Consider the following 27,466-nt stretch of genomic DNA (forward strand, 5'->3'; position numbering starts at 1 on the left):
CTGGAACACCAGTTTCAGCTCCTGAGCACCTGCAGGAGCTTTGTACAGACAGCAAGGATTTACCAAAAGCCATGCTAACCACTCCAACCCTGAGGGATTTTTTTTGGGCTCTTTATTTGATGGGTGGTAGGATTTGAAAAATACTTGGTTTTATTTAAAAAACTGAGTAGAGATAACTGTGTTGTAAGAGTGCTGCACTGGGCAGGGCAATGAGGAGGTGGAGGTATGACCTGAAATGCAAAAAAAGAAATCAAGTCTTCTGATTTATCTTGATGTGACATTCAGAGTCCAAATCAGCTCTTCTTAAATATTGTAATAACATAAAATTTGGAGCATTTCACAGTATAGTCCATCAGTTTTGGATTTGATAGCTCCATAATATATGAAGAAGGAATCAAAGATACCATTCACCTGTTTTTTCTTGCCTTTTTACCTTGCAGACACTAAGCTGGTGAGACATGCTGGGAAAAAGCAAGAGCAAGAGGGGAAGAATAATATATTTTATTTTAGAATGGAGATTTATAAGCCCTGTTATCTCTGCTTATCTTCTGGTTAGATTAATGCAGCTGTGAAAATGGGAATATGTTGTTTTCCTTTGAGGAAGTAAAACTGAAAGCTCTGGAAGATGCAGAAATATTGAGATATGGTCCTTAACTACATGTGTATTACAATAGCATGTAAATGATGAAGTATTCTGTGTATGGGCTGGGGAAAGTTTGTGCTACACCACATTCCAATGTCACTTTTTTCTTTGCTTCAGGAACCCCAGTTTGGTTCTACATGCAAATTGCACCAATAAGAAATGAGCATGAAAAAGTGGTTTTGTTCTTGTGTACTTTTAAGGATATCACTTTATTCAAACAACCAATTGAAGATGATTCAACAAAAGGTAAATATGAAATGCATTATTATTTTTTAAATTATAAAAGTGCATGCTTGAGCTTGGACCTGTCACAGGGACATGCCATGTCTGTGATCTGTGTCTTGAATTGAGGAAATATTTTGTGACCTGTCAGAGTTTCAATGTCACTCTCCTAAATTATTGTTTAAAGTAAAAAAGATAAATCACCATAAGTGGAAATTCCCTGCCAACGTTTTTCCAGAGTCACAAGTCTTCTTTTCTCTTTGTAATTTCATTATTTCATCACTACAGCTGGCACTTGCTAAAAATTGCATGGTTTTGAGTCATTTGAATGCTGTGTTGTTTTGGGAGACCTTTCTGTTACAGGACTGATATCTTCTTTTCAGGAAAAAAATAATTTCAGCTCCTCATGATGAGACATTTCCTCCCTTTCTCGCTCTTGGAGGTGAAATGCAAAGGAAACAGCCTGTTTGAGTCCTCTATTACTGTTCAGGAATGACAACTGCATGGCAGTGGGCATTGTGCTTGTTACTTATCAGCTGCTGGGGATGATGTTTGTTGAAATGCTCTCGTCATCCAACAGCCCATGGACAGACCTCACAGAAGGAGGGAACTAGTGGGAAAGGTGTGGAGGATCTGGCAGCATCCTCTGCTTTTGTTACAGGACACTTGTCCTGTGTCAGGTTTACATGTGTGTTGCTTTGGGTAAAATAATGCACGCCTGCATAAAGAAGGACATTATCCACATCCTATCTTCTCTAGGAAGTTGCCTCCTGATGATTAATTCCTGACTATGTTTTTCTCTTCACGCTTGAAGAAGGCTTGATATCTCACTCTGAGCTGTGTGTGCTCTAAGATGTCTTCTTTAGAATAAAATTGGTGTCATTTGAATGCAAACAGCATTTAAACTAATTTCTTATTATCTAGATAGCACTTATTATATGTGTTTGGATAACTGAAAAGTCAATTTATAAAGGCAGACATAAAACGAAAGGCCCCTCTTTGAGCTAACACCAAATATGACATTTTTTTTTTGTCTAGAGAGAGTATTATTCATTAAATTGTAAGATCCTGATGTAGGGATACATTCTCAACTATTGTAAGCTTTACTGCCCCTACAATTTAGTTAACAACCTGCAAATGTTCTTTATTTTACTTTCAGCTCCATAATATGGAATTTTTCTGCCTGGAAATAGTTTGAATTTTTTAAGATAAATACCAGTTAATTGGAAGGACTTTAATAGTAGAGGTCTGAAGGCATGGAACTGGCTCCTTGCTGCAGTGTATATAATACATAGTGTGAGCTCATCAAGGAAAAAGCTTGTCTTTACAACAATCCTCTTGTAGATTTTCCTATTTGATGCTTTCTGGGGAAACCAATATGTTTCTCACATGGAACCATTCCTAAAACCCCTGCATTCCCTGGCTCTGCCCCACTTCCCCCAGTACGTAGTTGCACTGAGGAGTGTTTGACTACAGCAGGACAGAGAAAACACATTGAAGGTGGCTCTCAAATGCAGAAATGATGAATGTTGCCTCCTTTGGATTCTCAGCCCTGGGAGATTCATACTCTGCTGCCTTCCCTGGGGAGGCAGGGATGTGCTCCAGGGGCTGAGCTCTCCCCCTCCCCATCTTGTGGCTGAGGAAGAGCAGAATCCCCGTGGCATCCAGTGTAGGAATGATGTATGTTCCTGTGGGAAAGGGCAAAAGCAGTGAAATGCATAACTTGTGTACTGCTGTTCTGCAGTGAAGGGCACCATTAGTTAAAACGCCAGGTATTAATGATGAACATCACAAAATATTGTCGTCAGGCAGCCAGAGAAGTTTGGCTGTATGTTTAAAGAGCCCTTACTTTTGTTGAAGTCATAGTCTAAAAAAAACCAAAAAGCCAAACAGAACATCCCAGAGGCAGTACAGCCACATCTCCCAAGTGCCTTCAAGGCATATGGTTGGACTCTTAAGAATCTGCTCAGGGTGCATTGATTAGCATTGATTAGCATTGATCAGTACTTCCAACAAACCTCATAATTACAAACCACTGACCTGATTCTTCGTCTGCTTTTGCATAAATTAAAGCTTGTCTTTTCTTGATATAAGAAAATCATATTCAAATATTTGCACCATTTTACTACAAGGGTGGGAAAACAGCACTATTGCATTACCCTTTGTGTCTCAACTGTGTGGATCTGCGGGATCCCATGGCACTGGAATCAGAGTGTTTTTGTGTCAGACATGGTGCTATGAGAGATACATAATTCACTGTCCCTGCAGATAACATTACAGTGTGCTTAGAAGCTGCCAGGCCACTTTCTTTTTGAATTATGAGATTGGTAAACATATACGTTACAATTTAGTGGAGAATTTCTGAAGTTTTGTAAAAAAGCATTTCAGTAAATTACTGCTGCTGAGTGCTGGGATTTGTCATTGAAAGGGCTATTTTTTTTTTCCTTTTTAAAAGAAGGATATTTCTTCAGAAATTCTTCCAGGACCATGCAATACATAATACATAAGTAACTATGGTGCAGATGAGTTATTGTGTATTACTTATGGGAGCAGTAAATTTGAGATAAAAAATTCAACAGAAATAAAATATTGATGCCATTATGCAATAATCTCTCTGTACCAATACATTCTGCACTGTTCAAAGGTGTGTTGCTTTGTTGTGAAGTTTCAGTATATCACACTCCTATGAGGTATTTAAATCATACCAATGGATGTATCTACACTGCAGAGTGTGTCCTGACTCCTGGAAATATATGGTTGGCTCTGCCAAATCTGCTTGCAGGGGCTGCAGTGTGGTTGGCATCTCATGCAGACCTTGCAAGGGAACAGCAGTTTCGGGGGACAGGGATTGATGATGAGGATGCAGATCTCTCAGAAGTGTTGAGGAGCTTGTCAGATTTGTGAAAACAGGACAGACAAATGAAGTAGTTGTCTTACTACAAAGCAAATTGCAAGGGTGAAGTGGGATTTTTTTTTTTTTTTTGGTGATATGGGCTTAGAAACATGTTTGTTTCAAGGGTCTACAAAAAACGCAGTTGACATCACGGGGACAAGCCCCGTGCGAGCAAAGGGAGTTAGAGAGGTCTGGGGCACTGAGACAGATGGTGTGTGTCTCTGCTTACCTGTGTGCTCACCATTTGCTGTGTTAATGCTGAAAGCAGGAGGAGGAGGAGGAGGACGGGGCTTTGCTTGCCGGAGGGAGTAAAAGTAATGAAAAATTTTCCAAGGTCACCCAGGAGACTGTGAATTTGCTGCAGACCAGAAAGCTGTTGAAACTTAGTGGACTGTAAGCAAGGATGGAGAAAAGGGACGTTTAAAAGCTACCTTCCTCTCATAAAACACAATGACGGAGATCAAAACCCTTGTTTTCTGAGAGGGTACAGGCAGCTGACACTAAAGATTGGACTGACTTGTTTTCTTGTTACTCATGCTCCTGTCTATTATTGCTGGGCTATGTGTGGGAGACCTGTGATGTATGGCAATGCAGCAGCGACCAAAAAGTACTGTTGTATTCTTGTAAACAGAAAATTACTTTAAAAAGTGTCTAGCCAGTCAAAATTGTCAAAAGCCCCCAGCAACACAGGAAGAAGCAGCAAAGATGATAAAGGAGGGACAGATCAGCTGCCTGGCTGATGTGTTCACTCCTGGGTGAAGGTGCCACTGGCAGCTGTGCAGGTCTGGAGGGTAGAGAGAACTCCCTCCATTGACTTGGTTTATGGTTTATAGTGCCCCAGCTGCTGAGTCAGTGGATGGATGAGCTGTGGATGGTGCCAGGGTGGAAAAGAGGTGTAAGAATTATTGATGGGGCAGATGATGACACTCAGTGGTCACTGGGACAGTGGCTTATTTCCTGGTGAAGGAGCTGTGCTCTGTTTTCCTGGTATCTCTTTATTTCCTTCTCCTACTCCTCTTTGGTACTATGAATATTTGTCTGATCTGGATTCAATACCAAGCAGGAGGTCCTACCTGTGGAGGCAGAGGGCCAGATCCCCAGGAGTCCTGGCTCAGTGTGTTACACAGAAGAGGTGGCAGACCATTACAAGCATATGAAAGATTGTATTATGTATTTTCTTCAAGAGAATAAAACCCAAAGAATTCTTTTTTATTAATGTTTGTACCGTTGTCAGGTCACAGTTGGATGCTTTTATCAGCTTGCAGAGCTTTTATTCTGTCTTTACCCAATGGCCTTTTAAAAACATCTGAAGACTTTCAATTCTTGCAAAGACACACAGTGGTAATAGTCTTATGTTTATTTGTCAGAAAAAAATGAAGCCATTTTTCTGGGCTCTAACTATTATAAGGGTGGATGGGGCCACTTAAAATGTTAACACCATTTGAAGCCAGGAGTGCTGTAGATTATATTGAACAGAAATTTTAAGGATAGAAAAAAACCCCAGCATTTTTTTGGCTATTAGTGGAGTTTCACCTAGTTGTGCAGTGTTTTTATTCCCTTTGTTATTGTCAGTGAAGAAAAAATGTGGCCTCTAGGTAAACTTGGATTTTTTTTTTTTTTTTTTTTTTTTTTTTTTTTTCTAGGATTCTCACTGGTTATTGTAAGTCTCTTTTGAGTGAAATATCAGGCTTGTCACCTCTGGAGTGACTGGGAGGTTCTGGTGAATATTGATGGGATGTTGAATTAGGATGCAAAGTTGCATCCATGAGGCCCCTACAACTCCAGACTGTGTACTGTTAACAGATGGGATCGGGAGATGGCACAGCAGGACCCTGAAGTTGCCTTTTCTTTTTCTTTTTTTTTTTCTTTTTCACTTGGTAGAGCCAGACTTTGATAATCAAGACTGTCTGGGACAATGCTGTAATGCTTCCAGTGATATAACTCTTTATGGTTATATAACTCTATATAATGATACAACTCTATCTTGGAGTGTGACAGGGCTATAAAAAGTGTAGTAGTTGCAGAAATACAGACTTATGCTTGCTAATCCTTGCTAAGCCTATAATTCTGATCCTTTTTTATCTTTAATAAGGGCAAATTATGAAGCATATATAACTAGTTGCACATGGGAACTTTTTTCCTTGAGGGGGTATCAATCCTGGTGATAATAGGAGAAGTAGGTGGAGGGATTAGAGCATGAAAATGAAGTTTCTACCTTTAGCTAAAGCACAGTGTACCCTGTTAAATACATCACCTTGACAGGAATCCATCACAGTAATTTAGTAGGTCACAATTTTGATATCCTTAACATGTTTTTATTGCACTTCTCCACGGCTATAATGATAAGGCTCTCAGTACTTGTTCAAGTGGGCCTCAGAGACCCACTTGTTCTCATGCTGTTTCCTTTGCTCTGATCACCAGTTTCACTCCCCAGCACCTTCCAGGAGATCACCTGCATCTCTCCATTCTCCCCTGGGTTTTGATTAGCATCCAGGGACACTTGGGCTATGAGAAAGAATTTCGGGAGGGTGACAAGAGAAGTGGTCATTTCCTAGGTGGGTTTTCAGTGTCAAGGATAGACAACTCAGAGGAATGATGCTGAGATATACTCTCTTGGTGTTTGAAACCATTCATTTTGGATAGGCACAGGAAGACCTTTTTTCCTATTTCTGCAGGACAAGCATCCCTGTTATTGTCTTCAGTGACATGCTGGTGGCACTTTCTGCAGACAGTGCACAAACTGAATAGTCTTGAAGAGATAGTTGTTTCCTGACTCTTAGGAGTGATGCTTCAAAGCATATTTTCTCCCCCCTGGCCCCCATCCTTTCTTGCTTTTCTGCTGTTGGAGACCCGCTGTGATGAAGAAGAGGGAGTTTCCATATCCAGGGCTGTTTAGTTTCCTTCACAGAAATTGAATACTTCTCTGAATCTGATATTGCCTTTGGAGCCCTTTGTGTGCTCCATCACTAATCCAAAATGCACATTAACTGTCTGAACATTTCTGTAAGTTTAATGTGCAATGAAAAAGAAATCCCATTGAAATAAAACCTAACCCTGTGAGAAACTGAATTAAACTGGAAGCTGATCTTTAAAGCAGTAGCTGTTTGTAGAGGGATACACTTTCTATGTAGAAAACTGAATACTCCTCAGTCATATGTAAAATAATGAGTAAAAATGCAGTAGAGTTAGAGTTTAAAAGTCTAATCTGTATATCACAGGGCATTACACTTCACTAAGTTGCTCTTCTGCTGAACCCATAAACTTGTGTGTAACTAAACCATCCCCTCCAGACAAGCATCCAGTATTGATTTAGAATTCTAAAGAGGCTGAGGATCCATGACTTTACTTAATATTTTTCTTGCTTTTCCATTACACTTTAGGCTTTAAAGAAGCACCATATTTAAATTAACCTGAATTTAGCTTCTTGCAGTGGCGTCTTCTTACGCATTTTTTTCCACTGCATTAAGAAAGTCCCATTAAGGCATTTACATGTATAATCAAGTCATCACTCCGCCTTCTTTTGATAAAGTAAATGAGTTCAGCTCCTTAAACCTCTGTCTAGCCTGAATTTGGAGGTCTGGTGATGGCAGATACATGGATATTTTTGCTGCCCTATAATACAGCTCATGAGCAGGAGTGGGGTTGAAGCTGTGGTGGCCTGGATTTCAGTCTCCCAGGTCCCCAGTCACTTTCTGCAGCCAGTACTGTGGCTGGGTGGGCTCCCAGCTAATTCCTCAGTACTGCCCATTGCTCAGCTTCACTAAGCCTGGTTCTTACTGTTATGTATACAAGGAACAGGTAACCTTTTGCTAAAGCAAAGCACATGCTGAATTGCTCATCTACCAAGATCTTTGGATCCTTTTCAGAACTGTTCATTGCTAGGGACGTTCCCCCCCCACCCCGTGCTGGAGATACAATTTGCCTTGCTTTTGCCTCAGTGTCTGTTTTCCATTTAAAACATATTTTAGTGGGATGTGCCTGGTTATCAAGTGCATCATCCTGTGTGCCTGCCCTCACTGCTGTTTAGCATTCCTCTGATCTTCCCGTCCTCTGGCATTTTATCAGTCATTTTATAAGGACTTTCAGATCATAGAGAAAAGCACTGAATAGAAGGATACTTGGCCACTGGGGTCCAGAAGGCTCTCAGTAATAATTTTTTACTATTTTCCACTGCTCCTTGTTTGGTACTTGCCAAGTAGCGAGTTCTTCGTCCATTTAACCTGTGATTTACTGAACGGTGTAGTCTCAGTGTCTTGTTGAGAGTGTCACACTGTGTCAGTTCAGAGCAGATTACCCTACAAGAGGTTTTGGCCAGTCTGTCTCTCGGGGGATTCAAATGCAGCACCAGGAGGAGGTGATGTGATGGGATGAGCACTTGGGAGCTGGTGGGTCCTTGGCTGCAGGTGGGAGCAAACCAAGGGCAGCCACTGAGATTGTCATCAGGTCAATGGTCCATGTTGCTGCCCAGCCCAACCCCAGCAAGGCAGCACTGCTGCAAGGAGCTGCCCAGGCTCGTTCCTCTCCAGTGCACATCATCTGCATTTGGCTTGCAGCTTGTTCTGTCAAGGTGTTTGGCTGTCTTCCTGAGCCAAATTCATACTCTTATAAAATAATGAAATTAGCATTGGTGGGGCATTTTACATCTTTCTGTGCTGACAGCTATTCATTGCGTCCCTTTCCTTTTCTGTTTTATTAAACATATTGAAACTCATATTGGTTTTTCTGTCATTTTGCCTGGCACTGAGATCAAGCTGGGTCGCCTGTAAGTGCTTGGGTTATCCTGTTTACCCTTTCTGCATATGGGTGGAGAAGCTTTTTGGTTGTACTCTGTAAGTTCTTTAAAAACTTCATTGTTACTGTAATAAATCTAGCTGAAGAAGATTTTTTTCCATATTTCTTTAGCTTTTCCATGTCCATTCTCATAAACCATAATTTCTGATTCACCTACTTACTTTTTCCCCTCTTTTTTCCATCCCTATGTGCTTCATTGTACGCTGCTTTTTAATTTCTAGACAACTGCCTTTCTTTTGATCCCTAACCTTTGTATTCCTTTTTTTTAAACCATTGAATGGCACCATTTTGCTATCTGACCAACTCCTTAAAAGCCAGTTGACTGAAATTTACAGTAGTCAGTATTTTCTTTTTTTTTCCCCTTCTTCCCTAAATTTGCACTTGTTTTTATAAACTTACAGGAAATAAGTCCTTAGTGGCCCCATGTGTATAAAGCTTAGCTTTAATTGCAGAAAAGTGAAATCTAAGAAGTTGGGCACCATAAATTTGTGCCTATGTGAGAATTAAATTTAAAAATATGTTGTATACCAAATGTAGTCTAGAGGCATATAAAGCTTAGCACTTCTTATCAGTAGGTCTCAGAATGGCTTGCAAAGTAGGTCATTAGAATTATCTTCACTTTAAGGAAGAGAAAGCTGAAGCTCAGGGAGGTAAAGTGATATGCCCAAGATTATCCATTAGTTCTTCATGTTGAGCTCCCCAGCAGTTGCAGTGGGTGGATGGTAACTGGGAAGACAATATTCAGCAAAAAAGGAGGTTGGATGTAAAAATTTTCCCAAGAGTGCAGTACATTACTGGGCAGTGGAACGCACAGAATTTCAATCCAGAAAATTTATCCCACTATTTTGAATTACATTTGAATAGAATCTCAGTCCAGAAATACTTTTACTGCATCATGGGAGTGACTGAGCTTTGTTTGACTATTATACTACATATTCAGGAGTCCCATTTATCCCTCTCTCTCTCTGACAAACCAAAACTGGGATGATTAAGTTTTACAAAGAGACAATGAACTCTTTCAGCCATACTTTACCTGCAGTAAAGAGCAAACAGCCAGCCATTGTAATGATTTTGCTGTCTGAACGTCTACAAATAGTTGGGATTTATTCATGCTAACTATTTATGCCAAAGGATGATCCATGTCACCAATTGAATTCCCTACTACCTAAGTCTGAGCAGTGTTACCTTTTGTGGATATGTCATAAATTATATATTATATAGGCATTCTGCATGTTTCATGCTTCACAGGGAGAGGAGAACAACTTTTCCATGGTCTGGGGGTGTTCCCTACACCCCTGCAGGCAGGAATCAAGATGAGCACTGCTGTAATTGCCCTCTGCAATTATTTTTCACACATAATATAATTCTTAACCTGAGTATTTTCACTGCAGTCGAAGGTATGGGATAGTTCCCTGTTATACTGATTTAAAAGCCATCATTATTTCTTTTAGGACCAGACAAACCTTGACAAAAAGGTTAATTGCAAGCCAGTAGAGCTACACTAATGCTTTGTTAGGGGGAACTAGCCATGCCTAGGTTTTTCAGAGCAAGTGCACTATAAAGAACATTAACATCTCACCTTGAGATTTTAAACTCTTCATAAACTCTGTTGTAAGAATTTAGCTTTAAAGTAGCATAATATATTTTATGAGCTAAATCTTTTGTTTTCAGTGTGGCTGTTAGCTGGGTAGTTAGATCTGTATTTGCAACTGTGCACAAATCCTGTCAGAGAGACTGTGAATTTCAACTCCTAATTAAATTATGGTGAGAATTCGAAGGATTTTCTGACTTGCACACAGTTATATTTGAAAATATTTGCTTTTATCTGTGAAGGCAGTGGGTAGGCCTATTGACTGCTGAGGTTTGTTCAGGGAAAGTGGCTTAGGCAATAGTGGACCAAAAGAGCCAAAGTCCTTTTTTGCTCATTAGCCCATGCCTGGGCAGAAACTTTCCCAGCAGAGGGAACTGCCCAGATCTGACCCATCCTCTGGGCAGGAGTGTTCCTATGTGATGCACAACAGGACCTGCACCTTGGTATTTGTGGGAGCACTTTCAGAAGACTCACAGTTTTGGGTGAAGTCTAACCATTTCTGTGTTTTGTGACCTTGGGAGGAACCAGAGGGATTTAAAGATTTTATCTGAAGATAGTCTTTAGGAAAGAGTCTTAGAGGTATTTTCAAACCTAAATGATTCTGTGATTCTGTCCCATCCCTTCCACCATCTCTTCTGCTTGGGGAAGCCTCCCTTGCTGCACTTTCTGTGGACAGCTTTCTATGTTTATATATTCTCTGGTTCTTTTAATGCCCTGCCACACACTGCAACAACATCTTTGACCTGGGGGACATTTCTCCTTACTCAGAGAGGCAGCAGAGATGAGGAGCGGGTGTTGGAGATGGATGGGAGTGTTTGTGTTCTGGATTGATCTGCAGGGTGTATTAATGGGAAGGAGCTTGGTAACCAGAAGGACAGAGAGAGGTCCCTGTGGCAGTGCAGGAGTGTGGGTGTCAGAAGGTCCCTGCACACAGAGAAAGCAGCAAGTGCGGCGGTGGAGGGGAGGTTTTTGGAGAGCAGCTGCCACAAAGCTGTTCCCATCCCAGCTGTCCAGTGTTACACAGAATGATGGATTCAGGATCTCAGGAAGAAAGTTGTGTGAGCGTAGTACTACTCTTGTTGGAGGAGTAGCTGATGGAAAGGCACATGCTGTAGTGAGTAAGATAATTTGGACTTGCTGATGGTGAAGGGACAATAGGATGAAGTTCTAACATGGAAATACCGTTTTCCCCTCAGGCACCATGTAATTTCTGTAGTGGTGTATGAATCTAGGGAGTGGCTGAGTGAGCACCTAAGACCCATGTGGAAAGCTTTTCCTCCTCTGAGGAGGTGTTTGGGTGCTCTGTCTGCTTCACTTGACTATTGCCTACCTCCCTTCTGTGCTCCTGCACTCCCCCAGGCATCCTGTCACAACATTAACAGCTTCAACTCATGTCATGGCATCTAAGATTTGAAAGAAATATCTATTTTTTTAATTGATTTAGTCCTCCTGTTTTTTCTTCTCTTCAGAGAAACCTTTGGCTCAGCCACTGTGTAAAGTATGCCACCGAGTCACCTCCAGCTCAGTTAGCCCCACAGTCAGAGGGCAGTCCTAATTAGAGCAAGAGACATGGAAAATATCTTGTGGATGTAAAATGTTTAACTGTGTCTAAATTGCATGGAGGAAGAAGAAAGTTGCAGGCTTGGCAGGGCAACATTACAGCTGGGCCAAGGCAGAGAATAGCTTAGTCCATGTCTATCAGCATGGTGGCCTTCTTCATGTTCTATTCTGTTAACTCTATGGGCTAGTTAAATCTTCATATTCAGTTTATTGAGAATGCAGGAGTTTTGTTTTGAGTAATGGACAGGAACAGGGAAATATTTTGCTAGGCTCCTGTTTAAGAGACCCTTGTTTTGGATCATGAGAATGAATGCAGATCATGAGGGTTTTGTTTAAAGCAGGGGTACAGATGCTTCTTGTTTTGTCCACGAAAAGGAAAATAATTAAGGAGAACCAGAGGAAACAATCATTGTATGTGTATGCTATTCCAGAATTTTCCATTTGAGGTAGTTAACATTTTTGTCTGAAATACCCAGTTTAACTTTTTGTAAGGAGGAGCAGCTGCTGGCCTGATCTGGTGTGTGATCTGATGATGTTGCTTTTTTTCCCAAGAATCTGAGTGCAATGGTGCAGGTTCAGGGTGTTATTTTTCAAGTGGTGCTATGGAAGAGAGACACAATCCAGCTGAACTGAAGAGAGCATCAGAAGTGTTGCTTTTTCTCACGAGTAGGTTCCCCCCCCCTTACACCTGCTATTTGTGCAGCTCCTTTACTCCTTCCAGAGTGAAAATATCTGCGAGGACAGGCGGTCACTAATACAGGAGATAAAATTATCATTCTTTTCAAGTCTCTCTCTATAGAGGAAAAGAAAGGAGGGAATTGTTTGAAGAAACATTGACAGCAGTAGGCAGCTATGCAAATTTTCCCTGGTCTATTTAAACATACACATTGGTTTTAAATATAATTCTGAACTTATCCAGTCTACAACAAGGTCAAGAAATGGAGAAATGTACCCTGTACAGATTATTTCAGACCCGAGGCAGCCTGTATACATTTTCACCTTCCCACTCGTACCCCAGCATCTTGCTGCTACGTTTTTTGTTCTCTTGGGTCGTAAATAGGAAACAAAAGAACTGGGCACTTTTTTGTCACACTATTGCAGATGGATAGATATGGATTGGAGCAGGTAAAATAATGCTGGACTTTGTGCTGAATTGGAAAAAAGGTCATTTTAGTGTATTCTGTGCTTCTAACATCCAGAATCATGGGCTTCACAGGGCTGAAAGAAGTGTGAAAATGTGAAGTCTCTAAATGAGGCTGGAAGGGCTTTTGCAAAAGGTCTGCTCTGGCACAAAGCAAAGCTTTGGTCTTGGTGGAGAAAGGACACGATGAAATGGTTTGTCCTATGAAAAGAAGAGGTCAGACCAGATGAGCAGAGTGGTAACCTTGAATGCTAAAATGTGTGGCTTCTTTCTTTCACCTGACGCTGATGATCTCACTGAAGTGGTAAGGGGGGATTTAGAAAAATCATAGTTTTTCCTTTCTTTTATTTTTACAGCAAAATGATTGCTGTTGTTTGGTTTGCATCTTACTGCTCCAGCTCTGTTTTCCCTATCTTCCCCATGCATTCTGTATTTGTGGTTAATGCAGGACAGATGCTTTTATTACCTAAAACAGTGACAAGGGATTTCTTACCAGTTTTGCTTTTATAAGAAGAGATGCATTTTAAAACCCATATTTTTGTGAGTGGTATCTCTCAGCCTGCAAAGCACCATGGAAAAGGATTTCTAGAGAGTGCATGAAGCCATCTCCTATCATTGCCAGCCCCCAACTCTTCTCCAAATCCTTATTAATCACTGCACAGATCAATGCCCTACACCTTCATAAGTAAAGTAAGGTAAAGTAAGTAAGTAACCTTGAATCTTTAACCATCAGCTGTCAGGAACATCACAGAATCACAGAATGGTTGAGGTTGGAAGGGATCTCTGGAAGTCATCTTGTCTAAACCTCTGTTCAAGCAGGACTAGTTGCCCAGGGCCGTGTCCATACAGTTTTTGAATATCTCCAAGGATGAAGACTCCACAACATCTCTGGGCAACTTCTGCTAGTGCTCAAGTGACTTGTGTGTGACTTGTGTGCTGTCATCCTCACAGTAAAACAGTGTTTTCCTGGTGTTGAGGCAGAACCTCTTGTGCTTCATTTTGTGCCCATTGTTTCTGGCCCTGTCACTGGGTACCACTGGGCTTGGCTTCATCCTCTTTGCACCCTCCTATCAGATATGTGTACACTTCAGTAAGATCTGCCCCCCCCCAAGCCTTCTCCAAGCTGAGCAGTCCCAGCTCTCTCAGCCCTTCCTCAGATAAGAAATGCTCCAGTCCCTTAATCATTTTTGTGGCCCTTGGTTGGACTCTCTTCAGTATGTTCATGTCTCTCTTGTGCTGGGGAGCCCACAGCCGGACACAGGACTCCAGGTACTGGCCTCACCACTGCTGAGTAAAAGGGAAGAATCACCTTCCTTGACCTGCTGGCAGTATTTTGTCTAATTCAGCCAAGGATACTGCTCTCTTTTTTTCCAGCACAGACACTTTCAATCTGGTTCCCCAGGACCTACAGGTCCTTTTCTGTCAAACCACTTTCCATGTGTGTGTCCCCCGGCATATATTGGTGCGTGGGTTTGTACCTCCTTAGGTATACAAGGCTTTGCACTTTTCCTTGCTGAACATCATGAGGTTCCTGTCAAGAGCTGGAGTAGCTGACAACACTGAGATGTGACAAATTGGGACTGTATCCAGCCGTTTGTCTGTGGTGGTTTTGGCTTTGCTGAGCATTTTTCCATCACTCTCGTATCAACTCTGTGAAGCAGGATGACAGACTGAAGCTTGGGGACTGGCCCAGATTTGTCCTTATGGACCACAGGGAAGTGTCTTTACAGGGGAAGGGGACGGTGATTGTGTGTGCATGTGTGTATAAGTACCTACCCAGGGAAATGGGTGAACACATTCCCAGAGGAGAGCTGCTCTTTTTCTCTGATTCTTGCTGTGTGATTGCAGAGTGCCAAAAGAAATCACCTGGGTGCACCGTGACCTCCAGCAATTACTAGAAATTGGGCAGAGTTAGGGCAGAGCTGTCACAATGCTGTTACCATGCTCGCTTGCTCTTTGAAATTGCTGGTTAAGAAAGATGAAGAACAGTTCTGACTTCTGTCTTAAAGCTTGTAGCAGTTTTATAGACAATTAGCAAAAAGAAAAGCACAAGAATTTCTTCTAGAAATTAATAGTTCATACTCAGATCACTGTAGTCTCCCTTGACCTTGTTTAATACAGAAAGTGCATATTCCTAATTGAATATCCCTGTAAGCTGAACAAGCATGAGGCATACTCAAAGCTCACATTTTAAGTTTGCATTTCAAAAGTTAATAAAATGCTTCTATTTTTTACCTTTTCCCAGTGAATTTTTTATGTGCATTTTTGAGGTCATATATAAATAGCCAGACACAAATGTTTGTGCTGTGCTGGTGGCATACCGTGATATTTTGGGCTGTTCTAATTGCTAAATGATGAACAATGGATTTACATTTGCGTGAATGTGATATCTGTGTGGTAAAGGACAAAGTCAAATTGTACATTATTTTTCTTCCTGAAGTTTCATTGTCTTCTCTGTTCCCTGCTCTTTATTTTATCTACCGCTGGGCTTCCCTTAACTTTCCAAGTCTCTGACTCCTATCAGACAGGAGGCATTTAAAACTAAACCTAGCTAAGACAGAAATGTTGTGTTTCCTTTCTCAGATATTAATATTTCCCCCAATTTTCACCTACTCAGCATTCAAGTTAAATAAAATTAAAACATTCTCCTGAAGCCATTTCCTGTCTATAACTTCTTTGGTATTTTATCCACACTCCTCTGTTAAAAAAAAGAGATGTTACACCTGGCTAAACTGAATGTTGAGCATCTCCTTCAATGTCCTTGGGGGGATTTTTCCTTCCTGCATATACCTGATTTTCAATTTTCCTGCTTAACATTGAGGTGTTACACTGCTTAAACCCGTGCCTTTTCTTTGCTACCACCCATCTACTCCATCCATTGACACACTCACGCCAGTTGTCACATTTTTCCAGCAGGACTGACTTGATGAAACATTCCTGGGTTGGTGCTGCTGTCAGTAACAAACTCTGCTCCTTGCTGAATGCTGCAGAAAAAAGTTCCCCAGGGACAGCCCAGTATGTGGATCGCAAGCTGCTCAAAGCAGCTGTTTATCATCAGTATAATAGCTAAATGTATTTCTTAATGCCATTTAAAATCGAGTTCCTAATCTGTCTTTAAAGGCTTAATGATTCCTTTTGTTTTCATCTGAAGCATTTCTGCTGGTGCAGTCCTGAATTATTTTTTTTTTCCTAAGTTTTATTTTTGTCCCTGAATTTTAGCTGGGGCAAGAAACAGTAAAGACTTAAGGATCAGACTTTTGGGGCTGCTCCAGCGGTCCTGAATTAGCAGGAGCCTTTCCATAGCTGGGGAGGATTTTCCTTCAGCAGGATTTGCAGACCTGGAAAGCGTTTGCATTAACTTCAGTGGCTGAGAGATAGATTTCAGCAGCAGAGTAAGTGCCCAGAAGACCGAAAGCATGATGTGATCCCTCTAAATATAATGTCTCTAGCAGGCAGAGTAAAGCATGTTGTGATTTCACTCACATTCACCCGTGGTTGCCCGGAAGGAGCAGCATTTTTCCTCTTTGTCAAGGTCTCCAAGCCCAGAGCCTGGGGCTGCTCCGTGCAGCAATGTAGCGAAACTGGTCAAGTCCGAGACTTAAATATCAGCGAACGCAAAGGAGATTTACTGGCGATGAAGTGAGGCCTGAGTACTTGTGACGTGACTTCCCTCTTTCCCGCAGGTTGGACCAAGTTTGCTCGGCTGACGCGGGCCCTGACGAACAGCCGGAGTGTGCTGCAGCAGCTGACCCCCATGAACAAGGCCGAGGTGGTGCACAAGCACTCCCGCTTAGCCGAAGTAAGTGGGGCGGACACCAGCCTGCTCCCTTCCTAAGGCAGGGAGAGACTGGGGGGGGGGGGAACCCCCATCCTAATTCCCATTGATAAATAATATTTTTAGAGGGAAATATTTCCCGTCACGGGTTTTTTCAGCCTCTCCTCTACTCGTCCTAAAGCACCACGACGTGCCAAGGCCACGTTTCTGGGACAGGTCACAAAAACATTCTCCATGGGTCGCTTTTACTTACATCAACTGTTTCTGTGCATGCAGTCCTCCGTTTTCTGGTTGTTCCGTAACTTTGGGTGCACGGTGTGCTCCTCCATGTGGAACCAGGCTTGATGTCCTTGAGTCCTGTGGATGGTTGCTCACTCTCCCAGGGACATGGGATTGGTAGAGAAACTTGTCTGGAAGCATCCCTGTCTGTGTCCCTGGGGTTGTACAGGCACATGGGCTGTGTATATACCCCAGCCTCGACTTTCTTGCGAAGTCATTCCTGCAGTATTTTGCTCATCACTTTTGTCTTCAGAACTGATGAATGAACCTCTTTGGCAGGTTGCAAACATCTCCTTAACAGTGCAGATGGTGCAACAAGTGAATACCTTCAGGTTAACTGATGAAACAGAGGTACTGCTTTCATCTTCATGTCCGTTGGTAATGAAAAATAAATGGGTCAAAAATATGTGGTCAAAATATATGGGCTACTGAAAATTACAGCCCTAGTCAACTTGTGCCAGAGAGTTTGTCCTTTGTTCGATGCTGAGAACTGGTTGCTGCTTTAAATATTTTTATGGTTTTTTTCATTCCCTTTCTGGTTTTAGTGAACTTTGATAATAACAACTCAAATTTGAAGAGGAGCATTATCTCCATAGCTCACCCCTTGCAGAGCATAATGCTCCCCTTTATCAGGCTTAACAGTTATCAGCCACTTTCATTAGCTATACACAGGAATAATTCAGAGAGTCTGTGGTGAATGCAGCTGACTAACAAGATATTGTGTATTCTTTAGTGATTTAAAATTAAAAATTCATGCAGCATGAAAGAAATAATCATTATAGTTCAGTGGTCTCCACAGCCACTTGCCACCCACTCACCATGTCAAACTCAGCATGATATTATGTTAAGAATAATAATTATGCTTTTACAGTATCATGGGAACTCCTAAGCACTCCACCACCAGAGGCACAGGGAACTATCAAGCATATGTTAATCGCATTCGGCTTGAGCCCTAAGTAGCTTATTATTCCAGCTATGGTGAGGATGTTTCCAGCTCCTGCCCCAGTGAACAAGGCAGGGAACAAATAGGTCTGGAGAAACCAAGGAAAGAAGTCCCAGTGCTGATTTATCATCAAAGTGTTGAACGCTGATGAGTCCAAAGAGATAAGCGGAGATAAAAAACAGATTATGAGGCAAAGCCAAAATGGTGTGTTATGTGTAGGGGAAAATTTTGGCTTTGAAAGAAGTTTCATGGATTTTCACAAAGGCTGCTTTGAAAAAATGGCTGTATTGATCATTGCTTTAATTCCAGGGGAAAACCCATGGATCCCCCAGCGAGTTCAGTGTGCCACAGTGGCCAGCTTTGCCCGTTGGGTGGTTATAGGAATGTAGAAGTGCTGTTAGTGAATCTTTCCTGGTCCCTGGGGAGGGGACACCTGGAGGCTGATATTTTTATGGGTCTCACCAGGGGTTTGGCATCTGTGAGAGTCTCTGACAAGTGCCAGTGGGACTACACTGCTTGGTGTGTGTTGCCCTTCAGCTGGAGTTCCACACACAGCTTTGTGCTACAGCAGAGCTGGTGTTGGCAAAGGGAGCAGCCATGGGCTCCTGGGGGGCTCTGCTGCACTCTCACTGCTGCCTGGGCAGTGCGTCTAGTGCTTTTCTGGCCACGGGGTAAATTTATGCAATTCAACTGACCCTGTAGAAAACAAATGGCTAACTAATGTAACAAGTTAGTTTTTCGTTGTATCAGCTTAACTGACTTTCCTCACAGATCGTGTTTGCTAAATATGACCTTAGGGAGGGTGGGAACAGGTAGGCAGAAGCAGGTTTGCATCCCTTCAGGGTGCAGCCTGACATTGGCCCAGATGAGACATGCTGGGAAGCCACATCCCCTGGCAAAGTATGAGAGAGGCTGCTCTTGTTGCTCCTTGGTGATTTCTGAAGAACAGATTTTCAGCACAGCCAGACTTTTACTGTCTGTTTTCAGGAACAGCTTTCTCTTAAAAACATCTGAAAAACAAGACTGCAAAGAATTAACGGAGAATCTGCATCTGTGCTACTTGAATTCATATTCTTAGCTGTTGTGCAGTTTATTCAGAACCATTTACTCCTCTTCATCAAGGAAGCATCCAGGGGTTTATCAGTTTTACACATATGAGATTGCTGTTTGCAATCCAGCTCTCCCTGGAGATACAGTGCATCAGCTCCAATGTGGGACAGGTGTAGGGCTGAAAAGAGTTTTAAAGTTGCTGTAATTATTTATTTTATCCCATAGAGACTTGAGATCCACAAATGTAAAAGGTGTTATTAGTTCCAAAATACACGTGGATCTTTCAGTTGTCAGAGCAATATATTGCCACGTGTGCATTCCTTTGTGCTTTTGTTTCTTGTGTTGGACTGAGATAAGTGGTAATTAGATTAACTGGGAGGAATGTCTTAAGTGAATTTGGCTCGGTTCCTTTGCAGTATTTCCAGTTCCACATTTTCCAACAGTGAGCATACAGGAGATTATAGTCCTGCGCAAAAAATGAGAGGTAATTACAGGAAATAAAAAAGAACCCTCTAGTGATATTGAGCTTGTAAGAACAGCAACTTTTTGAAGAAAATAAGAAGGAAGCATGATATTGCCACCAGGGTGTTAGGGCAGAAGTTGTGCACACAGTGCTTCATTTTAGGAGGTCAACCAGCAAGGCTGGAATCTGGTTCACCTTTGATAGGGTGTTGCTCTGGCTCAACAGTGGTTTAAAAAAGAGGTCAGGCACAAGGAATTAGTCTTGTAATGCTTCCAAATATGAGTGCTCATGTTTAGATTAAGTGTTAGGAAGAAATTCTTTACTGTGAGGGTGGTGAGGCAGTCGAAAAGGTTGCCCAGAGAGGTTGTAGATGCTCCATCCCTGAAAGTGTTCAAGACTAGATGAATGGGCCTTGGAGCAACCTGGTCTAGTGGAAAATTCCCTGGTTGGAGATAGATGATCTTTAAGGTCCCTTCCAACCTTAACCGTTCTATGATTCTGTGTTCATAGCTGCAGAGGACAACCTGGTGTGGCAGTACCCACAACCTGTCTATGGAACCTCTCTTCCCTTGCTGTTGGCATGGTTCCCCCTCAGTCCATCTGCAGAGACCTCCTTTTTTGCAGGAGTATCCTTAGATGCCGTGCTGCTCCTATTCATTGAGTGATAGTTGCCTCCACACATTCTAAATAAATCAGATAATTTGAAAACTGTGGGTTGACTTGCAGTGTCCAACAAACACAGTCCCATCTTTGTTCTGCTCCTTACAGAAATCCATAGGACCCCTTATTGGATCATATTTGTTGAAAACAGTAGCATTTGCTTCTCTGTCTTTTACAGGTTCTCCAGCTGGGATCTGATATTCTTCCTCAGTACAAGCAAGAAGCTCCAAAGACTCCACCACACATTATACTACACTATTGTGCTTTTAAGACCACTTGGGACTGGGTCATCTTAATTCTAACCTTCTACACAGCAATTATGGTTCCATATAACGTGTCCTTCAAGACAAAACAGAACAACATTGCCTGGCTCGTGCTGGACAGTGTAGTGGATGTTATTTTTCTGGTTGACATTGTTTTGAACTTTCATACGACCTTTGTTGGCCCTGGTGGAGAGGTTATATCTGATCCCAAACTCATACGGATGAACTACCTGAAAACGTGGTTTGTGATTGATCTTCTGTCCTGTTTACCATATGACATCATCAATGCCTTTGAGAATGTGGATGAGGTAAGTAATTTTAGTCTGTCTCAAAAGGATTATTTTAATTAGGGATTAATTTAGAAGCATGTTCCCAGGCAGCTGACAGCAACAAGAGGCAACTCATGCTCTGTGCAAATACGCGGGGACGGCCTTAAGCTGCTGGGCTTTACCTACAAGACATCCCTGTGTTGGAGAAGAGGTGTCTTGTGATTTCAGTACCACGTGTGGGTGTTTGCTTTAGTGCTATGGGGCTTAGAATTGCTTGCTTGTCATCCAAAAGCATTGGTGCAAGTCCATATCAAAATGGGCTGGACCAGTTGGGATGTCCCCTGTCACAGCTTCCTTTTCAGCTCGTACCCAGCAGTCCTAATCTATTGCAGGGCTTGATGTAAATAATTACAATTCTGTATCTGCTCTGGCTGAAGCTGGTGGCAGATTTGCCACTGACTTATACAAAAGCAGAGAATGGCTCTGAATGAGCATTTTTTAAATCCTGCCCTAGGATTAATTTGAACCAGGCTGTAATTTTTTTTTTTTATTTGATTTCACTTTAAATGTCTGGCTGGGAGGTAGATGCATTTCTGGTTTGGTTTTTATTGGTTTTTTTTTTTTAAACAGTTCCTCAGCTACTGCTGGAATTTTAGAAACTGTTTGGGGAGAGAAAACATAAATATCTTAAATGGATGCTGAATTAGAGCTTTTTAACTGCTAAATGTGTTAACATTTATGAAATCGAGCTTGCAGCCTGAGCTAATAGAGAACACAAGCAATAACTACGACAAATAATGCATGCACGACTCAGTGTAGAGAAATTCATTATTAAAATGCAACTATAATGGCATTAGGACTTGTTTTAATTTTTCTCTAGAGCCTTTTATCTTTAGGGCCATAAACAGATGAAAAAGCCACTGATAATTTTTTCACATTGTAATAGTTTTTTCTCAGAACATCGTTTAGTGTTTTGTTTGTTTGTTTTTATAATTCTCAAATTCTGCAGTTATATATCCTCACTATATAAAATCTACATTCTTATTTTTTAGTGCAGAATTTGCTGCAAATTTGGAGAGCTCCTTTAAAATTCCGTTCCTGTCTCTGTGCTGAGTACCATCTTTTGACATTGTTCCATTTTATTTATAGCGAATATGACAGAAGTGATAATACTTGCAGCTTAAATTCAAGATCATATGAGGGCTGCCCATCTGAAAGCAGGTTGTACAATCAGGCTGTGTAAGAAGGTGGTATTATAAAGGTTGTAAAGATAATACAGATTTTTAAGATAACCAATTTCAGGCTCAGAAGAACCTGATTTTTATAAAAATGCAGCATTATCTCTAGTTTTTGTGTTTTGATTTGTAAAACAAAGAGAAAATTTCTATGCCCAAACAATCCATATTTAAATGATGAGCTTAACCTCTTCCTCTAACATATAGATGGGAAATAAACCATCTGCAATATTTGTGACAGGGAAGAGAATCACTGGCATAGTGCATTATGATTTAGTCACTTAAAGTGGCAAACTTGAACCAAAATATAATAACAGTAGCAAGATATCATGATCTCCTGTGATCCTGGAGCTGCTGTCACCTGCCTTAAAACAAATGAGATATTAACTACTTTTTAATAAGAGAACCAAGAATAACATTTGCATCTCATGAAATGGTGTGTTAGGCTTTGGAGCCTCCAGCAGACATTGGCTTTTAACTGCTTATGTACTTGATTTCAAACCCCACCAACTCCAGTTTTCCCTAGTGCCTGAAAAGAATTGATTTTGAAACAGGTATGTAAACAGTCAGTCTTTCATCCTTGGGTAAACATTTCTCCTTTTCTCTGTCTTCCAAGGGAGTTTTTTTTATTATTATTTTTTGGCGATAGGTCTTCATTTGTGATATTTAAGAGCTTTGAGCTGGTTGGTGTGTTCTGGATGGTTGTAGTTATTAATGCTCTTTACTTTCATTTGGTTTTTAACATACATTTTAACTGGTACTTCTTGTCTGGGATTTAACTTTTTGGCCCCCCCAGCAGCAGCGTGTTCATACACTGTTCATAGGTAAAGAATAAGGAAATTGATAATCTTAATTTGGAAGAGATGCTCTGATTAAAAGGAGAGTTTCTCATTAGAAGCTGGGTGTTTCCTTCTTAAAGCAAGTAGGAGAGAGAATTCTTTTAGGTCTTGATTTTGATAGGTTTTAGCTCTATATCTTGTGTTGGTAAGGATATTTGTAGCATTCAAGTCAGTGATTGTGGCATTTCAGATAAAGTTACAGAAAATCAGAGCTTAGCAGTAAAGACCTTGGTGGCAGGTCCTGGTGCTTTGAGTTCTTGGTGCAGTGATGAGGGATGGACCCAAATCAGAGTGAATAGCCCTAAAAGCCAGAGAGTGAAAGGTGACTTTCCAAGTTTCCCTAGTTTGTCCCACCTCCATCCTTCATTTTTCCACATAAAGCATCAAATTCATTTTCTTCTAGTTGTTAAGGGACTAGATGAAAAGGGGGGAATACTATTGCAGGGGGTTTCTCTTCCTCCCTATGGGCAGATCTCTCATAAGGAAGGATATGGCCGGGGAAGTTTGGGTTTGTGTCTCTCCGTTGCAGACTGCTCTGTGTGATACAGGTGCTTGAAGTGGATTAAGATGCCTTAAGCACCAGAGTGCTATTTATAATGCCAAAATTAAGGAGCAAAAACCAAAGATTAAAAAAAAAATGGAGTTTGAAAAAAGGAAGTGTGTACTTTCTTACCGAGGGTTGTAGCTGTTCAAATGCAGCCAGTCTTAGCCTGAATAAGAAATGGTGTCATTTCCATCATGGACAATGTTAGGTCAAGGCTGGATTGTTGTGAAATTCCCACCTGAGGCAAATATGACTGCAAATCAAAGTTATTTTGTTGTTCAGTGGATGTAGAGGTTTGGTAGGAGGATTTGATGGAAGGGATTATGGCACACAAATTGAGAAATGGCGGGTATTAAGATGATTTGAGGCAGAATTACAGGTGTAGGATTCCACGCCTGGAGTTACAAAGCCAGGCTGTTAGAGTCTGCTCAGGGGGATTGGGATGTGTGACAAGGAGGGGGAAAGATAGGATAATGAGAGATACCTTGCACAGCACAGAGTGATCTAAGTTGATGTGATGGACGAGGAATTAAGTGGCTTTAGTAGTACTATTGAAAGGGTAGGAGAACAAGGTAAAATAGACTGGAAAAAAATGAGCTAAGAGAGAGAAAATGGAATCCTTAGTGGGATACTTACTTTATTTGGTAGAATTGGTAGGATGGTAGTCCTAGAAATCAGAAAAATGCATGAAATCTTTTCTGATTGGGAAGCATTACTTGCACTGAAATACATTCTGGCTAAAACAAAGCCATACAGAAAACCTTTCTTATACAGAAGTGTGAGAGGGGACACTATCACACAGACTGAGGAATCCAGCCAATTTTCAAGGTGTGAACCAGAATGCATAGTGTGTGCCCAGAAGCTCTGAAACTAGGCTGATTTTTATTTCTTTTTAAATAAAAGAGTTCTCTGAAACTTCATATTTAATCCAAAAATGTCTGTCTGTCTCTTTTTTACTGAAGAAAAAAAAAAAAAGAAAAAAAGACACAAAATTTTGGAGTAATGGGTTTTGATAGCAGTGTTTGGATCCAAAGATTTTGGTCCCACGTCAGTCTGGGCTGCCAAAAGCCAATTTTTCCGTATAAGTCACAATTACCAGAATCACATCGTGCTGAAATTGCCAGCAAATGAGTTTACAGCGTGCCTGTGGATGCTGACCAGATATGGTCAAACCATGCTACAACTCCCTTTGGGACCAAATACATCAATTTGCATCCCAGGAAACCAGCATGTTGTGCAGGTTTTTGGCTCTTGTCCTCACATGGAGCCATGCAACTGGGAGAGTTCCTGGAGCTGAAAGGACCTCGGATACTCTCACTCAGGTACAGACACACTGATACAGTGCTGCTGAGCACTGCTTTTGAGCTTCTGTAAATAAGTATATTAGGTAAATATTCCCCACATTAGGTGGATGGACAAGCTTTTGGCCAAATGGAAAATGCTTTCACAAATAAGGTATTAAATTCAGCTGAAAAAGCCTCTTACTATACGGAAGAATATAATTTTGTTTTGTTTTGTGTTTTCATTTTTGTTTTCTCCCTGAATTTTTACTGAGATTTATGAGTTTCTGAGTTTTTCATGAAACAAAACCTAAAAGCTTGTTCTCACCTCTTTTGGAAATGTGGTCGTAAAATGACATGTCACATGCTGCGAAGAATGGAACAAGAAGTCAGGGTGGTACATACAGATAACCAAATAGATGGTTTTCAAATGAGTTGCATAAAAGATCATCCCTTCTACAAAAATTAGTTTTTGTGAGCCAATGGCTGGAAGCGAAAGTTACAGAAATCTAAATGACCTAAACCCAAAGTTCTCTGTCTATTGTTTAATAATTTAAGACTGCATGACCCAGTGGCCTTTAAAATTCAGTGATCTTTGCAGGGCATATTATGGCATAGGGTTCTTGTAGTTGTAATTTTCTTTTAATTATTATTATCGATCTATTTCAGCAGTGGCAGAAACTTCCTTGTATCACTGCAATTAATAGCAACTAAAATAGCAATGTCTGTAAATTGAAAGCAAGTAAAAGCTGATACAGCTACTGTAGCCATATTCACTTCTTCAGTACTTTACTGCAAACATTCCCTTTTCAGGAGGTATTTGAAGGAGGGTTTAAGGGCCCCAGACTGAGTGGCATATGCAAGGTGAAGATAAATTGATGTGTTTCAATAATGTGGCTTTGGCTCTGAAATACAGTCCCTGGCTTGCTACCTTTTTAAAATCTAGGTGACTTACCTGGACAAAATAATTCCCAGAACTAAATCTGCAGCCAAGTGTTAAACTACGATGAAGACTCCTAGCAATGTAACAACAGAGGCACTGAACCTGGGACCTGGCATTTTCCTCTTTTTTATGCAGTCAGAAGACAATTAAATATGAAGAATACTGTCATTCTGTTGTAGCATGCAAGAAACCACAATATAACAATACAGTGGCATGGCTGTGGTATCCAAATATAAATGTATCCACTGTAGGCATAAATTATGTAGATGGTCAACCATATTCACTCCTGTCACTTACTCCCCCCTATTACCCCTTACTTGCAGAATTGCACCACTTTTCTTTGTTTTTTATTCAAGCTAAGGTTTTATTAAAGTTCTGCCACCGTTTAATTAATTAATCAGCTGTTATTTTTTTTTAATTAATTATCCAGCTATTTTAATGCTACACAAGGCCTGGGATATTTCTGCAGGTTCCCCTGTGGAGACATTAGAATGCCTTCATGATGTGAAGGGCGACTTCTGAAAGGGAGAACCTGAGCTGGAGTCAATGTAGGGGGTGGTGGGAGTGCAGGCAGGGTTGTCCCACGAGGTGGGTGTGACCTGGTAACCTGGTAGCCTTGTGCTACGTCACTCTCACGTGGATTATGGCAAACTGAACTGCAATTATATGTCCCAGTGATCTTTTTTTCCCCCTCTTTTTTTTTTTTTTTTGTTGTGGTATGTATGTTACTGGTAAGCAGATGTTGGGTACAAGCCATTTAATTTAAATCTTTAGTCAGAGCTGTATTACCTGGTAGAGTCCAGTGGGGCAAATTGTGTGTGGAGTACTTCCCAGGGAAGCTTCGAGTCCTTGTGATCTCTTTGCTCACAGAGGAGAGGAAGGCTTACAGAGGAGAGGAGGTAAAGGAAGTAATCTGGTCAGATACTCACTGAAATAATGCTGATGGGAGTAGCACAAATCCACGTTACCAACTGCTAAATGCAGCCATCAATGGGAGGAAGAGAGTCACAGGCTTAGGGACAGGCAAAATGGAGCCAAGGTGCAGCCTTGAAGAAACCAACTGCATGGCTAATCTCAGAATTAGAAAGATTTACTACAGAGATAGCCTTGTAACTCGATGTGAGTGTTTATTTCATTCAGTTCTGTGTTGGTGTTACATCTATCCCTTGATGTCAGGGATCTGTGTAGCTCCAGAAGTACTCACAGAGACTTTGTAGATCAGGTTACTGTCTCCAGGTATTTCTTCTCTTTTTATTCCTGTATTGGTATAGGAAATGTTTAGGTTGTTGCTGGCATTAAATGATCACCTAAGTTCAGTATCCTGCTCAGAAGCTGTCCCAACCGATGAGTACACCCTTTCTTCTCCCTCCTATTTCACCTTCCCTAAGTGAATGAAAATTATCAGATTTTATTATATCATCTTTTCTTCCCTGGTCGGGCACACTCGTGCACTAACAAATAGTGCAAGATGCACCTCTTAACTTGAAACTAGAAGAAATATTTTGAAATCACCCTTCCTTTTATAACCTCAGTTATTTACTGTTTGAAATGTATTGCATTGTGTAGTTGTGCCATAAACAGTTCCCTAGAAGTTTATTTATAATGTTACAGCTTATTGACATTTGTGTTAGAGAAAAAAAAAAGGAAATCTCCTGAGTCCTCATGGGAAAAAAAAAAGATAAATCTCAAGCAATAAATTTAGAGGTACTTTCAGAGAATGCACGAAAAAACCTACTTGTTTTCATTTTGATGTAAGGACTTAATTTTGTACTCACTGCAGTCACTACTCCCATTGCTTCCAGTGGTGCAGGGTCAAGTATTAAACGGGTTCTACTTATATCTGGACCCAGGATCTAGAGAACTTGTGCAGAAGAAGCAAAGCCCTTTACTTCTGTGTGTTTTTACATAATGGAATACAACCCTAAATTCTGTTCTTAAAGTGGCGATAAATCAGAAATGTTCCTTTTTTATTTTGCTCGTTCCCACATTTTGATTTGTAACTATGCAACTTTATTATATTAATTGTTTACCAGAAAAAAAAAAGGTTTCTGATACATATTGATTTATTTTAACATTAACTCC

At 41.0% G+C, this 27,466-nt stretch overlaps 1 protein-coding gene across 1 annotated transcript in view; it reads left to right on the forward strand.

The window, feature by feature from the left end:
• The window catches only part of KCNH5 (potassium voltage-gated channel subfamily H member 5), a 166,446-nt gene that overhangs the window by 23,638 nt on the left and 115,342 nt on the right, over nucleotides 1-27,466 (forward strand). The window contains exons 4-6 of the mRNA XM_064659421.1: nucleotides 761-889; nucleotides 16,525-16,640; nucleotides 20,190-20,582. Coding sequence (XP_064515491.1) covers nucleotides 761-889; nucleotides 16,525-16,640; nucleotides 20,190-20,582 — 638 coding nt within the window. The remainder of the gene's footprint in view (nucleotides 1-760; nucleotides 890-16,524; nucleotides 16,641-20,189; nucleotides 20,583-27,466) is intronic.

This window comes from Pseudopipra pipra, chromosome 6 (genome assembly GCF_036250125.1).
Source record: "Pseudopipra pipra isolate bDixPip1 chromosome 6, bDixPip1.hap1, whole genome shotgun sequence".
NCBI classification, from domain to species: domain Eukaryota; kingdom Metazoa; phylum Chordata; class Aves; order Passeriformes; family Pipridae; genus Pseudopipra; species Pseudopipra pipra.